At 43.2% G+C, this 14,992-nt stretch overlaps 1 protein-coding gene across 1 annotated transcript; it reads left to right on the forward strand.

Annotated features, from left to right (window-relative positions):
• The first annotated feature begins 1,575 nt into the window (after positions 1-1,575).
• Positions 1,576-5,974, forward strand: LOC107395070 (neuromedin-U receptor 1-like). Its single transcript, XM_015974347.3, has 3 exons — positions 1,576-2,459; positions 2,668-2,901; positions 5,128-5,974. The coding sequence occupies exons 1-3, from the start codon at positions 1,772-1,774 to the stop codon at positions 5,385-5,387; spliced, it is 1,182 nt and encodes a 393-aa protein (XP_015829833.1). The 5' UTR covers positions 1,576-1,771; the 3' UTR covers positions 5,388-5,974.
• Positions 5,975-14,992: the final 9,018 nt, after the last annotated feature.

A 14,992-nucleotide genomic window follows, 5' to 3' on the forward strand; every position in this document is an offset into this window, starting at 1 on the left:
TCAAACAAAGTGTCAGTCAAAATATAATGTTGACCGATCTGTGAAATGACAATGTTATGATTAGTATGCTTTAATAAGTAAATGACTTTATGACTTTAATCTAGTGCACTAGACACGCTGACTACACGTAATGTAAACACATGACACATTTCTGTTACTGATCCAATCAGAACCTTCCTTTCTGAAGCGTGGCAGAGTCTCTGTGGTGTTTATAAATCTGACAACTTTGATTCGACCAGAATTCAAAACATCCAGATTAATAAAACCAGTTCCTACGCCATCTTAGTCCAGTTCTCAACAGTTCTCACTGGAATTCACCGCACGCTAAGCGAAGTATCGGACCAGCCATCCGGACTTCCTTTTTAAGCAAAGAACCATCAAGCTGGATAAAATCTGTTGCATTTTACCAACCAAGCAACGGTTCCTTTCAGAATAAAAGCTGGACTCACTGACCCAAGAGGGGTCCATCTGACGCTGTCAACCACCTGTCGCTTTTTACCGGGAGACAATCCAAAGACTAGTCTGTCGTGCTGCTGACGCTGTTTCATCGGCTCCTGTACCGAAAGGGGGGTCCGAGGACCTGGCCTTCTGGATCTGTATGGAGGTCTCATTTCAAGGGTATGTGTGGAAGTGACAAATATGGCGTCTCGTGTTTAAGAAACTCCGATCAAACTCTGACCGTAATTAGAAGCAAAACATCACAACATCATTCAGACATGCTTCTCCGGATACGAGAGTTCTGATGACATCATCACTCACAAACACACCATTCATCTCACGTCTCATTACACCAGATCCATTCATCACTTAGAATTAGAGATAGTCTTGTTTAAAATTGTTTAAATTGTTTAGAAATAAATCATCTTAAACGTTTTAAAGGTGACTGTCTCTTCTCTTGTCTCTGACTTAATACAAGTGTTACATAATCCCTGCAATAAAAAGTTCCAATCTTCTGTTTAAAACAACCCAACGGTCCGTAAGATTGATTTCATATTTACTATGGAATCTCATGTCTCTCGGGTCCTTAACTTAACTTCTTTTACAACAGAATGATGGAGACTTTTCTTCTGCTTGTAGAGTTTAGATGTCCTTAGTTTCACAAACATCGTGATTTTTCTGATCCCGCCTGATCGTGAGCCTGCTACCCGCTAGCCTTAGCTAATCTGCTCGTAGCTACACTTTAGAGCCCAAACTTCAGACTGTCTTTCCCATTGTGTCTCCCAGTAAAACGCATCTTCCTTACACAGTAACAAGTAACTTACATTTGTTCAATAAAGTGAAAATGTAACTTGAAAAGATGTCGCACCAGTGCTATGTGTAAAACTAGTTTATCGCACAGAGTTTTTTCATTGCACGTGTGACATGTATGTCACACTGTACAGCTCTGCATTTACTGTTAGCCCTACCTCTTGTGTTCCACTGAAAACAGTTTAGATGGAAAATAATCCCCCATGTCTGGCCTTCTTCTTTGGTGGTGCATTTTCATGTGTTGATGAGTCTCATTGGTTGACGTTACTGTCAATCTCATTTTGGTGAGTAAATCTTCATTCTATTGGCTCTAACGATCCAAAGAGGTGTCAGTCATCCAAATCATTCACAGAGATGTCAGACTGCATAATGAAGCTTCTGGAATGGCCCCAGCTTCTGCGCTTTTTATGCAAGAAAGTACGCAGTGGAAGGAGTGTTACAGTCGCTTTATTCTGTTAATCTGACCACAGCTTCTCTTTTCATCCTGTAGTTGAAACAGCGGGGAAACGTCTCACTTCCCAGGATGTTGGAGGAAAACTGCTCCCTCGCTGCCCTTTTCTCAGCCTCCGCCACAGTCTTCAGTGACAGCGGCTGCCCCGACGCTGCTGTGATGTGTGGAATGAACATCTCCTGGCTTTTAGTCAACGCTACCAAAGACGATGAAAAGCAACTATGCATGAGTGAAGAGGAGTATCTTGCCATGCACCTTGGTCCTGCAAAGTCCCCCGTGTTCCTCCCTGTGTGCATCACCTATCTTGTCATCTTCATGGTGGGTGTCCTGGGAAATTTTCTGACCTGTGTGGTCATTTTGCACTACCGGGTGATGCAGACACCCACCAACTACTACCTGCTCAGCTTAGCCGCGTCCGACCTGCTGGTGCTGCTGCTGGGCATGCCGTTAGAGCTCTACGAGATGCAGCAGAACTACCCCTTCCTGCTTGGAGAAGGAGGCTGCTACTTTAAAATCTTTCTGTTTGAGACTGTCTGCTTCGCCTCCATCCTCAACGTCACGGCGCTTAGCGTGGAGCGCTACGTAGCGGTGGTGCACCCTCTCAAGGTCAAACACCTGGACACACGTGCTCATGTTAAGAGGGTGATCTTCATGCTATGGGGGCTGTCGATGCTGTGTGCTGTCCCCAACACCAGCCTGCATGGGATTGCTGTGTTGCCTCCAAGGTTTGGACGCGAGTTTCCTCGTTCAGCTATCTGTCGTACGTATCATTTTAGGTTTTACTTTTCTTTATCTATGTTTGGTTTTAATCATTTATGTTCAAACATTTGATGCCAAATGTAGTAAAGTATTAATGTTTTATGACTGTTTTTCTTCTAAAACCTATAAACAAAAGGATTCTTTAGAGCTAATAGTTAAGGTCTTCATCCTGCGTGAATGTGACTTAGATCCGTCTCTAACCTCCTCAGACGTGGTCAAGCCTACCTGGATGTACAAACTGATCATCCTGATTTCCACGCTGGTCTTCTTTGTGCTCCCCATGTTCATCATCAGCATCCTCTACTTGCTGATTGGCTTGCGGCTGCACAGGGAGAAGATAATAACTGTGGTGGGTGCTAATCCCAGCTTCGGGACGGACAGTCTCTCCAAGTCCCACAAGCAGAGGCTAAGCAAACGCAACCTGCAGGTCACCAAAATGCTTTGTGAGTCCGATTACAAAAACTCTACCTCCCAAATTAGCTAAGAAACGGAAAACTAAATATTCAAGACATACTAGTCGGTGTGAATGCAAACCTGACTTGATGCATCCATGTGGGTCTCCACTGTCTCTATAAACATTCCAAAGATTAAAAAAAAGCATCCATCAATTTTCTGTCATTATTTCAGGAAGTCTGTCCCTAAAATGAGCCTTTTCAAAAAGTCCCTGTTTGTGATGTCACAAACAGGCATCAGATTAAGATGCTCCCTAGTGTTCTCCCACTGTAGGTTTTCTTTGACCCGTATCAAACCTACAACACACTGGAGAGATTATAAATCCTCTCTGGTCTGGGAATATTTTGGGATCACCTAAAAGAAGCTGGGGAATATCAGCGGAAGTAGGAGGAACCTCTGAGGATCTCTCCCAGACCTCCATGACTGATTAGTTTAAAGAGCAAATTGCAAGTTAGAGACTCCCATGAACCAATGTTTAGAGAAACATAATAGAAACTCGTTTAAAAATATTTTAAACACATACATAAATTATTTAGGCTTTTAGAGTGATTTTTGCTATCATTTATTTATTTATTTTTCCAAACCAAGTGACGAGGGAGTCCTGTTAGCTTAATCCAGAGATTCTAATTTCTGGGGCACATTTATGTTTCAGCAAGCCTTTTCACCATGACTGATTTGGACTCTAATGCGGCTCTGACACAGAGGAAACGTTAAATGTTTATAATTCTACTTCTGATGGACCAAAACCATAAAGTTATGAGTTTGCTGCTCGCCCCAGAGAGCAGAGACAAACCAGAGGGAGAAGCCATCGGCCATAGCCGAGAGATTGTGGAGAAGTAGCGAAGGAGCTGCAGGTGCGTTAACGGGTTGCTAACATCACAATATTGTACAGATTACTATCACGTACCAGACAGTTAAAATAGTATCGGTCAGTTAATATAATAATATTACTAATGAGCGTCTGTCAGCTGTCTCATACTCGTTAATATCCGCTCACCTAACGTTGTTTAGCGGTTAGAGAGAGGGAGGGAGACGCCTGTCATCCGGTTCTGGAGCTCATGCGGGCTTCTGTGAGCTGGATCTGACCCAGAAACCAGCGAGCCAGTCCAGCTGGTATTTTTTAAAGCTGCGCAGGATCCTCTCCTGGAGGTCCAGGCACCGGTTCTGATCTTGTTCCGACCCAGAAACCAGCTCCACTGGCCCGTTGAGCCACGTGTCTCTTCTGGTGGTCAGTTCCGATGATGCTCTGAGGTCCAGAAATCTTTTTACTAGAAAACTCTGCTGTTATGAAAGTTAAAACTAAATATTCACAATAAGCTTTTCAAATAGTATTTTGGGACAACATTTAATATGAATTAGAAAAAAAAAACTGCAATTTACTCTTTAACTCTCTCAGGCTCAAAATAAGTTTTGATAAAAGGACAAACAACTAAGTCCTTCAGGGGTACTTCTGAGTTAAAACAATACTCATGAAATACGAACGTGGAGTAAAGCCTGGTTTATGCTTCTCCGTCAGCTCCGCGAGGGACAGACACGCACGGATTGACGGAAGCGTTTTGCTCTCATACTTCTCCGTCTCCTGGAGAGCGTTGCAAAGCAATTCCCCGCCAGGACCACAGAGGGTAGCGCTGTTCTGTGGTATCCTGTCATGTTTCAGTCCAAGATAGTGTGTTTATATTATGTTTTTTTGTATAAGAGACTTTTTAAGACGGACATATTTGTCTCTCTCATTGTCCTCCACCTCTTCATGCGCTCCCCACCTCTAAACCCACATTTCCTGTCATTTCTGTCCACAAATAAAACGCTTGCTGCGCATCTTTTCACTCCTCCAGTCACGGGGAATTAAACGTTCATGTTTTTAGAGTTTTTTTTGCGAGGTATTCTTCAAGCTGCTCCGTGTATGACGCTGGTTATCCTGAACTCTCTTTATGTTTTTGAGGGCGTAACGGCGGCGGTGTAGACAACAGCGGCGTCCTGACCAATCACAAGCGTGCGTTGTCCGTCTCGGCTGACGGGTATTTAGAAAAGAGAGCTCGACTCCATTCGTCCTTGCAGAGCTCTCCAGCAGTCCCGCAAGGACGTTGCGTGTCTCCGCACTGACGCAGATGGAGAAGCATGAATCAGGCTTAACCAGGTAGGTTTTAACGTTGCAAATCTGCAACGCCTGCCTCCAGAGGGTTAAATATAATGAATGATGTTTGTCTCGTGTGCTGCAGGTGTGCTGGTTGTAGTCTTTGGCATCTGCTGGGCTCTCTTTCATGTGGACCGTCTAATGTGGAGCTACATGGACATGTCCTCCGTGCAGCACCTGAAACTCTTTGAGAATGTCCACATCATCTCTGGGGTCTTCTTCTACCTGAGTTCTGCTGTCAACCCAGTCCTCTACAACTTCATGTCCACCAGGTTCAGAGAAATGTTCCGCCACATCACATGCCACTCCAAGGGCTGGCAGGCACCTGTGAGCTTAACCCTCTGATGCAAGAATTATGAAAGCCTTGGACAAGATTTTTTCCTGAAGTGCTTTTATTCTTCTCAGGACATGAAAAAAAAAGGTTCAACAGTTTTTTTCCAAAAATATGTTTTTTTAAATGAAGTTATCGACATGTCCAATCCAGTGGACTACATGCGCCTGAGCACTCAACATGAAAAACTGTACTTACTGTAAAAATGAAGTACCTTGTGTTCTATTGTAAATATACAAACACCTGTTTGCTTGTATGCTTTGAAAAGCATTCATCTCTATTCAGCCCCAATGTTTAGGCGTAAATAACAAAACAAATGAACAGTCATAGCTGTGAATCCTACATCTGAATATACCAAACTAGTATCTCCAACAGGAGAAACCTTTTAGAGTCCGCACAACTCTAACGATGCAGGACAGTATTACCAACTCCTTACATCAGTATGTTAGAAGAGAGACAAACTGACAACTTAGTCTCTGTGTGTCCGAACACGAATATGTTCATCACACCTAGGCTGTGTGAAAGTTTGCAAAGCATCCAGGGCACAATGGCACGGAGCATTGCATGCAGATGTATTTGGTCTTCTGTGTGCACGCAGCATCATGGCATCTGTTTGCATTTTTCACCTCGGTCAGTTGGCCCGTGATATCCTGTGGCGAACCTGACCTCACGTGCTACTTTGGTGACTGCTCTCCGTGTCACGGGTTGTGGGGTCCCACTGGGTCTTTCTCTTTTGCATTGCTGGAGGGTGCCGCTATTTATCAGTGCACGAGCCACAGATGCTTTGAAGGGGAGGAGTCTCGTCTCTTCCAAACCAGACATTTGGTAGAGACGCCAGGCGTTTACAACGGTCACATCCAAAAAAATGAAAAAACACCCGGATGTACCATCTCTTGTTTCGATGTCTGTGGGGGTACATTGCCAGACATTGGTCAACAAGATCAACCCCACCCATGTGTTGATTGTAAAGGGCCACAGAGAAGGGCTTTTGGACCATCATCATCTTTTTTGATGACTCAGGGCAGCTCGCTGAATGAGGAAGTGCCCAACAGCTACAGGTGGGATTAAGGCTTTCTGAGCAGAAAGGAAGTTGGATGGGAAAAGGCAACAAATAAATTAACAAAAGAAATAAAAGAAATGGGGGGGGGGGGGGGGGGGGTATTCTTGTTTTAATCCAAACTCATGCTGAGGACTCAGGACACACCACCAGTGTCATCAACACCCACCAAAGGAAGCGAGGGCTTTCATCCTCCCCACAGAGCTTTAGGACTGTGATTTTGTTGGGATTATGGCTGCCCAGTAGACGCTTTATGTTGTTTTTTCTTTAGATTTAATTCCAGTCTGCGTGTGTTTAGGAAGCTTTTCAAACTCTAATTAAATAGTTTTATTATTTTACACTCAAGGTTTCCAAACCATGAGAATAATGCCATAAATGAATTTCCTATTGAAGTTCACATGACCAAAGAGGGTGGTCGCCCCTGGGTCCCGGGTCGCTGGGTCCCGGGCTCGGCCAGCTTGGGGGTGGGAGGCTGTGGGCGGGCCTGTGGGCTTGCCGCTGATATCTCCCGGGGCTCTGCCGGCTGCTGGTTGTGGCTCCCCGGGACAATCCTCTGCGCCTCTTGAAAGGGGGCTGGGGCTTTTCTGGTTACAGTCTCCCTGGGGTCCCTGCGCTCTGGGACAGCTCCTGGATCTTTGGGACTTGGAGCTTCTTCCATCTCCTACACATCTTTGGGGGGCAGATCTGTGGCCCCTCACACTCTATTGAACGCTCCTATAGAGAAACCCTACAGAGAGGTAAATCCTCAGTGCATCTTGGGCAATCATGGACAAACAGAAGGACAAAAGATCCTGACAATTATAGGAGATAGTAACCAGGACGCTACCGAAGGGGATCGCGAGCAGAAGCAAGGCGGAAAGAAGGAGGTTAGTAGAGAAAGATTTGAAAAAGTGGCCGGTGACCGCGGCTAATCCAAGCACAGGCACTGACCCGGAAGCAGAAGGTGGTATAATTTTTGACCAATCAACGTCTCTTGAAGGCCACTCAAAAACGTTGGTCCAAATTTGTTTTTATCACTTAAGAAACATCTCCAAACTGCGAAGGTTGGTGTCAAAACATGAACTTGAAATGGTTCTCCATGCCTTTATCTCCTCCCGACTAGATTACTGTAACACACTCTTCTCCTAACTGGAGCAAACAGAAGAGCTCACATCACTCCTATTCTGATGTCTCTGCACTGGTTTCCCGTTAACTTTAGAGTTCATTTTAGAATCCTGACTATAACTTTAAATGCTCTACATGATCAAGCTCCTCCCTATGTTACTGAACTGTTAAAGCCTTATGCTCCAACCCGAGCCCTCAGGTCCACACACCAGAACCTTCTAGAAGTTCCAAAGACCAGATATAAGAGTCGGGGTGCACCCTCTGCTGTTTTGCCTCTGTTGCACCCTGACTTTGGAATTATCTTCCTTTATCTATAGCGTTGACGGTCTGGACACTTAAAAAAACAGCTGCAGACCCGTTTATTTAAAGCTGCTTTCACATAAATCTTTTGTTTTCTTATTTTTAACTCAAACTTGTAACCATCTTATATTTGTTTTATGAAATTTTATAATTTTATGAATTAATTTTTTCCAATGATAACCTATTTCTGCTTTGAAATCATTATGTTTTATTTTGTTTTGATCTATGTGAAGCACTTTGTGATTCTATGTCTGTGATAAGTGATATATAAATAAAATGTACTTTCATTGTCGCTGCATGCTTGTTTAGTATGACGATTGCTGTTAAGTCACTAACACTAGTCAGTGACTCGATGCTATTTGCTGGGTTCCTTATAGGAAACTTACTGATTGTCTTAATGACCAGGGGTCTCATTTATCAAACATTGCGTAGAAGCTAGGGATGAGCGAGTACACCACTATCTGTATCTGTTCAACCAACTAAATTATCTGTATCTGTGCTTGGAATGGGCGTGACATAACCCGGAAGTGGGCGTGGTTTAACAGGAAGTGGGTGTGGTTTACATCAATATATTATTTTAAGTCTGAAATTGATATGGATTGATCAGAAGTTGATATGTGTATTGTTTATTTGAAAACTATTTACAGAGCAGCCTCAGAATTGAGATTAAATATTTTTGATCACAATAGTAAAGAAACTATTTCAGAAAAAGTGTTTCAATAAAATCAGAACATTAATATTTAAGTGCATGGATTAATACATCTGAACTCATGCAGTAGGAACTAGGAAATATGAAATGCTAGAACCAGACACAACTTAATGTATATTTTTTTATTTTAATTTGATTAAACTGATTTTTTTCTTAACGTTCTTGGCATTTTGCCACACACTAAGTTAAACAAAACAATGTTGATTAAGGTGTGTGTGTGTCTGAGAGAGATAGAGAGGGTGAGAGGGAGAGAGAAGGAGTTAAAAAAAATAAAAAACCCGACCGGAGCGGAGGTAGTGAGTGACTGATGCAGCACGACAGCTCTGTCTTGTCAAATGCACCAGGTAAGTTACGAAAAAGGTAACTTTAAATATTCAACCGAAAAAGAGGCGAGATGAAGAAAACCTAGAGAAAACTGAAGAAACGTGAGCAACAGTGAAGCAATCACAGCGAGATCCGTTACTGTCTGTGTGTGTGCGTGGATGAGCTGGACGGACTGCGCTCCCGGCCGGCTAGAGAGTTTTGTGTGTAGGGAGGGGCGGGCGCTCTATGTGACTGGCCAATCACAGAGCGTGAAGACAGTCAGTTACCCAATGAGGATTTTCCTTCAGCACGATTGCATATATTTACGAGGTTTACCCATTTCATGCTCGTACTCGTCAAAAATGCTTTATCCGTACCGGATACTCGTCTGAAACGAGTATCCGGCTCATCCCTAGTAGAAGCCTTCCTAAAACCGTTCTTAAGCTCAGCAAAACAAATGTACTTACGCCAAGTAGACTTGTGATCTATCAAACATGGAGTATGCACAGCTGCACGCAATCTCCGCTTCATAAATCAGAAACTATCTAAAAAGGTTCTCAGCATTAAAGTAATTAGTATTTTAATTTCACAGGTCGGTCACATCTTATTATTTGATGGATTAGCTTTATTAAATTAGAGTTATTTGATTAATTAAAAGAAAAGAGTTCATTCTTCGTTCTTCTGTCTTCATTGCTGGAATGTAAACAGTTTAGAAGCGAATGCATGACCTTGAGGCTGTTTCATACACTCTGGCACTGTGTCAAAAGGGAACAGTTGTTAGAGGATAGAAATGGCTCCTTCATCACGTTACATACCCCCCTTTTCAAGGGCACGGTGGTCCGTCCAGAGACCACCTGGTCATTGAACAAACCAGAGTTATGAAGGACCCCGACAACAGAGCAGGGCGCAATCCAACAGGAAGAGGCCCGCAGTGGTGAGGTACGAACCCCACGCCGAAGAACAGTCTATGGTTTCACAGTCTCGTATAATCCCTTTGGAAGCACACAAATCAGTAGATTATCAGATATTCCCATGGAAGCAATCATTTAAGCAGCAGCAACTTTATATCTCCACGGGTAATAATTTGGTGCAGGAGCAAAGCTTTAACGTATCAACGGGTAGGGAATAATGGGTTAAAAGTTATTTATGCAGTAGAAAACAGTTTGTTCAAATAAATAATGCTAAATCTTAATTAAAAGATATGTATTTCTAGCTGCTCCTTTTCATTCAAATGTTTTTTTCCTCAATATGTTAATGTATGTTGTATTTGTTTGTGTTTATTTTATACATTTTGAATGAAATAAAAGATTAAAAAACAAAAATTTTAAAATCACTCCAACAGTATATTGATCTTTGTAATTGCACTTATCGTGATTCAGTGCGGGAAAGAGCAGCAGGCAGGGCAGGTCCCAGCGAGCGAAGTATCCCAGCAGCCATGCCGGAACAAACGGTCGTCCAGGTCCTACGAGCCAGAACACCCATCAGAAGGAGCGGAATCCGACGGCGAGTAACGGGTCCACCCCCAGGGAAGCGAGGATCATCAGCGAAACTCAGAAGAGGAGAGAAAGCACAGCAGAGGGCACCTCAATGTAGACACAACATAATGGCACCTCATGCAAATCAACAAACAAAAAGAAACCTAACACTGTGAGTACCTCTGTTCTATGTGTAGGAATTACGTGAATTAACCTTTAAGTGAAGAAATGGATACTCTACCACTACATGTACTGCAAAAGGTGGTGCTGAAAGCATAAAATTAATCAAACTCTATCTGGTATCAGTGAATCACTGCACTAAATATACTCTTTATAAGGATGAAGGGCAAAATTTGTTGTAGCCCTTTAAGAGAAATTAACTAAGTTAATCATAAAGTTCTCAAACTTAATCACCCTAGCAAAAGTACTATAAAAAGATAGAAATGTAAGTGTCAACACTAAAAATGTAAATCAGTGAATTTAGTAATCCCTAACTGTGAATGTACCCATAAGGAATTATGATTAGTGAAGATAATAATAAAATAAAATAAAAAAATTGGATAACAGTAATATGTGGACTAAACCCATCTACTGTTAACTACCTGATTACCTGACTTCAGGAACCCACAGCATGTTCATCTCCAAGCCATGCCAAGAGGGCTACGTCGGTTCTGGGTGTAGCGTACTTCGATGTCGAAGCTTTGAAGAGCCAGCAGCCATGACACGATTCGTGCATTGGTCACCACACCATCTCTGATGCGCTGACTGTTAAGGAAGGTCACTGGCTGGTGCTGAGTCTCAATGATGATTTTCTGTCCACCAATGTAGCTAGAAAAGCGTTTCACCGCCTACATGGTGGAAAACAAAGCCTTTTCACAGCCAGAGTACTTCAACTCAGGACCGGACAAGAGCTTACTAGCATAGGCTACCACACGCCTGTCGCAGTCATATACTTGGTAGAGGCCAGCACTCAAACAATGAGCTGAGAAACCGACCTCAAGGTGGAACTCTTTGTCGCAATCCGGGAGCGCCAAGCACGGAGCTGAGCATAATGCCGCCTTCAGGTCCTCCATGGCCTGTTGCTGCTGCTCAGTCCACTCAAAAGGCACATCCTTCTTCAGTAGATTAGTCAGAGGTCTCGCTATCTCAGCGTAATGTTCCACAAACTGGCACGAGTAGTTGCAGACCCCTAAGAAGCTCTGAAGTTTGGAGACGTTCGTAGGAGGTGTGATGGTGGCCACACCTTGAATCCTGCCAAGTTGAGGCTGCACTCAACTGTGGTCCCACAAGGAGGCCAACGAACTGAACCTGTGACCTGCACCACTGACCTTTGGCGAGAGAAATCTTTGCACCTGCAGCTGCGAGGTGGCCCATGACATGGTCCAGTTCGGACAGGTGGTCATCCAAGGTACGCTTACGAACAAGAATGTCGTCGACATAGATGAGGGTACCTCACTCTCAAGCATCAGGGCAGGCTTTGTCCAAGCAGATGTTGAACTCAGCTGGCGAGTTGGAATAACCAAAAGGACACCGAGTGAAGGTGTACTGGCGGTTAGCAAAGGAGAAGGCTAGTTTGTCTTGGTCCCATTTATGAACAGGAATTGTCCAAAATCCAGACGCAATGTCAAGTGTGGAAAAGTATTCAGCATCTTTCACTTTTGGAAGTTCTTGTTCCAGGTGTGCCATCGGCCACCTAGACAAGGGAACCTGTTTGTTGAGTTGCCTGTAGTCAATGGTTAGTCGCCACTTACCCTTAGGCTTCTTTAATGGCCACAATGGAGCCGAGTAGGTGCTGTTGCAGGGTCAGATGATCCCTTTAGGCCAGAGGCTTTCAATGATTTCCTGGACTGGTCCGTGGGACGCCAGGGGAATCTTGTATTGACGCACAAAAGTCGGCGCAGTGTGTGGCAGTGTAGGAATCCTGACTTCATGGATAGTGGTTAGACCACAGTCAAAGGAGTCAAGTGAAAGAAAATCTTTGTATTTCAACAAAAGTTGTCATCGTTTGTCTCGCTCGACATCGTTGGTAAGAGCATCTGCTTGGTCCACGACCTGTTCAATCTGAGACAGAACACCAGAGGGAGTCTCTGGTGGCTTTGAGCACGGCAGTGAGCATGCGGTTCCCCCACTTTCACGAGCACTTACCACTAGGCAGTGTGAGTCAGAAAAAGTCGGTGGAACGAACGGTTTAGGCTTTCTAACACATGCGAACAGTCCTCTGGCCTCGTAGTCGATAAAAGCGTCCAAGCACTGCAAAAGGTCCATACCTATGAGTAAGGGCATGGTCATTCTCTCACAGATGTAGGTGGGATGTGTCAAGCTCATAGGCCTTATCGAGACCGGGAGCATAGTCTTAGAAGACAAAGAGGACTGAAGAATCAGAGAAAACACTGACAGTTAATGCGCATGGAATCAGTTCCGGAGGGCGCCCCCCCCCCCAAGTGCTAAGCTAGCGGACCTGTCAGCTGTACAGGAAAGATAACCAATTCTGCCGTAGAATTGGCAGACGCAGATAATCGGGCATTCGTGAGCGTCCATTGTTATTATTCGACCTAATTTGGCGTGGACAATACGTATCGTCCAAGCTATTCCGTCCCATGCTGTCGTTCTTTTTTTAAAACACAGAAACGGTTTCGTTGCCTGTTTTGTCGCAGTTTCTGTGTTTTAAAAAAAAGAACGACAGCACGGAGTTAGAACTAATACACAGCAGGAACACACCTAAGATGTTCAAGCTATTCCATGTTAGAAGCTTATTTAAGCTGAGCTATTTTAAGCAACTCACGGCGCTACCAGATGAATCGGCAGTCTGGGAGCGAACTCCCGTGGAGGTCTCAACCTCAGTTACACAAGTTTATCACACAGTGTCACGAATCACTAAGAAGCATATATAAACATATATTTACTTAGATTGACAGCTGGAAAAAAAATCCGTTCTTCCTTATGAAACCCCCGTTGCTTTTGATGGGTTCAAAATGGTATGACGTCAGACTTAGATGACGAGATGAGTCAGCGCCTCCTCGTTTTGAATGGAGACGCTGCCCTCAAGTGGTGCAGCACGAGATTGTACCATTTTCTCACCAGAACATCAGGTTTTAGTCTATATGTCTAAAAATCTAAAATAAAATGTCTCAGACTGAACAAATAGTGTTTAATAATGTACAAATATCTGGAAAAGGGCTCACCAATTATGTAGGGTTGTCTACATACTAGAATCACCACTGTAGCTATTCAGTTGTAGATTCTGAGAATGACCAAGCAGAATAATCTATGAAGCTTATATCATCGATTTAAGTTCATACCCCAACCTGTTTGGTCTATTTTTAATTCTAAGATTAATGTTTAATTTAAAGTAATTAAATTTAATAGCAAACGTTTATTTTTGAATCAGAAGTTGGGAATCTTTGCTTTTCAATAACCAGAAATAAGTATACCTTTCTGTGTTTCATTTCAAAGAATGAGGCAAGTTTAAAAATGAAGAATTTTATTACTAACAACTTTTAAACTTTACGATTTGAACGACGATTATTTATGACAATTCATGGATGACAATTTTTAACAGCTTTGATATTAAACTTGTTTTAAAAGGCAAAGCTAAATGGAAATACGAGTTTGGATGCGTGAATGGATTTCTCAGAAGGTTTCTTTCAGAGAGAGGAACGCGTTCTGGGCTGGAAATGATGTTTTGCAGCTAACTGAGTTGTTTACTCAGAGAAAAGCATCAAACGTCATCTGTCGAAAGTGTCCACCTCACCCAGTTTCCGGAGACCACCTTTTGGATCCGAGATGTCAGGTGGAGATGATTTCCTCCGGGCACGAGGATGGTAGAAGGACCTCGATGCGACCAAATCAGTCCTGGGTTGTCTCCGTGGGTCACAAGACTGATGAAACTATTTGTGTCTCAAAGTCTATAACTCTGAAGGAGTTTTTGCATCTTAACTCAGAAATCGATAACTCTGGAAGGAGTTTTTCGTCAGCTGGTTACAGTTTACGTTTATTCTTATCGGCGTGACAGAACAGCTTGGCAGAGGATCAGGGCGGCCGTCCCGTCTCCTCAGGATGGTGTTGGTTCAAGAACTGACGTGAAAGCTGGTGGAGGTTAGTTTTACAAAACCCTCAGAACACACCCACTCTCAGCAAGAAAGCTTTGGTCATGCATCGAAAACATGTGATGGCAGTTACCCTTTACTCTGGATCAGTTCTGTGTTAGATGGTGTAACGTGAGGAAATACGGGTTTTCTGTGCCAAAGGTTTCATTTGCCCGGCTGGGTCAAGAGCTGGGTCGCTCAGAACTTTCACCCACAGATTAGGACCTTTGCCGACATGAAGTCTGCAAGATTCAACAGAAACCACAACATCTGAACACCTGCAGCTTCCAGCCGAAGGAGTTCTCATGAAATCTAGTCATAACAAAACAAAGTCTTAAACTTCCTTTTCTTTATATTAAATGTTGAATAATCATTATTATCATTTTGCTCATTATAAATGTGTTTAATCAATTGAATGATTATTATGCTTTGGGTAATCATAATGAACTATAATGACCTGTGGGGATTATGTTTGGGACTTTGTTTCATTATATTTGTGTTCAGTGAAAGCATAAATCTGTACCTGGCTTTGTAGAGGAAAATGATTTTACTACATGGAGGTAAAAATAAACAGAGCGGATGTGAG

The sequence above is a fragment of the Nothobranchius furzeri genome, chromosome 11 (assembly GCF_043380555.1).
Source record: "Nothobranchius furzeri strain GRZ-AD chromosome 11, NfurGRZ-RIMD1, whole genome shotgun sequence".
Lineage (NCBI taxonomy): Eukaryota > Metazoa > Chordata > Actinopteri > Cyprinodontiformes > Nothobranchiidae > Nothobranchius > Nothobranchius furzeri.

Coding starts and splice junctions, on each gene's coding strand:
- LOC107395070 (XM_015974347.3), top strand. CDS start 1,772: ATGTTGGAGGAAAACTGCTCCCTCGCTGCCCTTTTCTCAGCCTCCGCC. Junction 2,460..2,667: donor TCCTCGTTCAGCTATCTGTC/GTACGTATCATT, acceptor TAACCTCCTCAG/ACGTGGTCAAGCCTACCTGG. Junction 2,902..5,127: donor GCAGGTCACCAAAATGCTTT/GTGAGTCCGATT, acceptor CGTGTGCTGCAG/GTGTGCTGGTTGTAGTCTTT.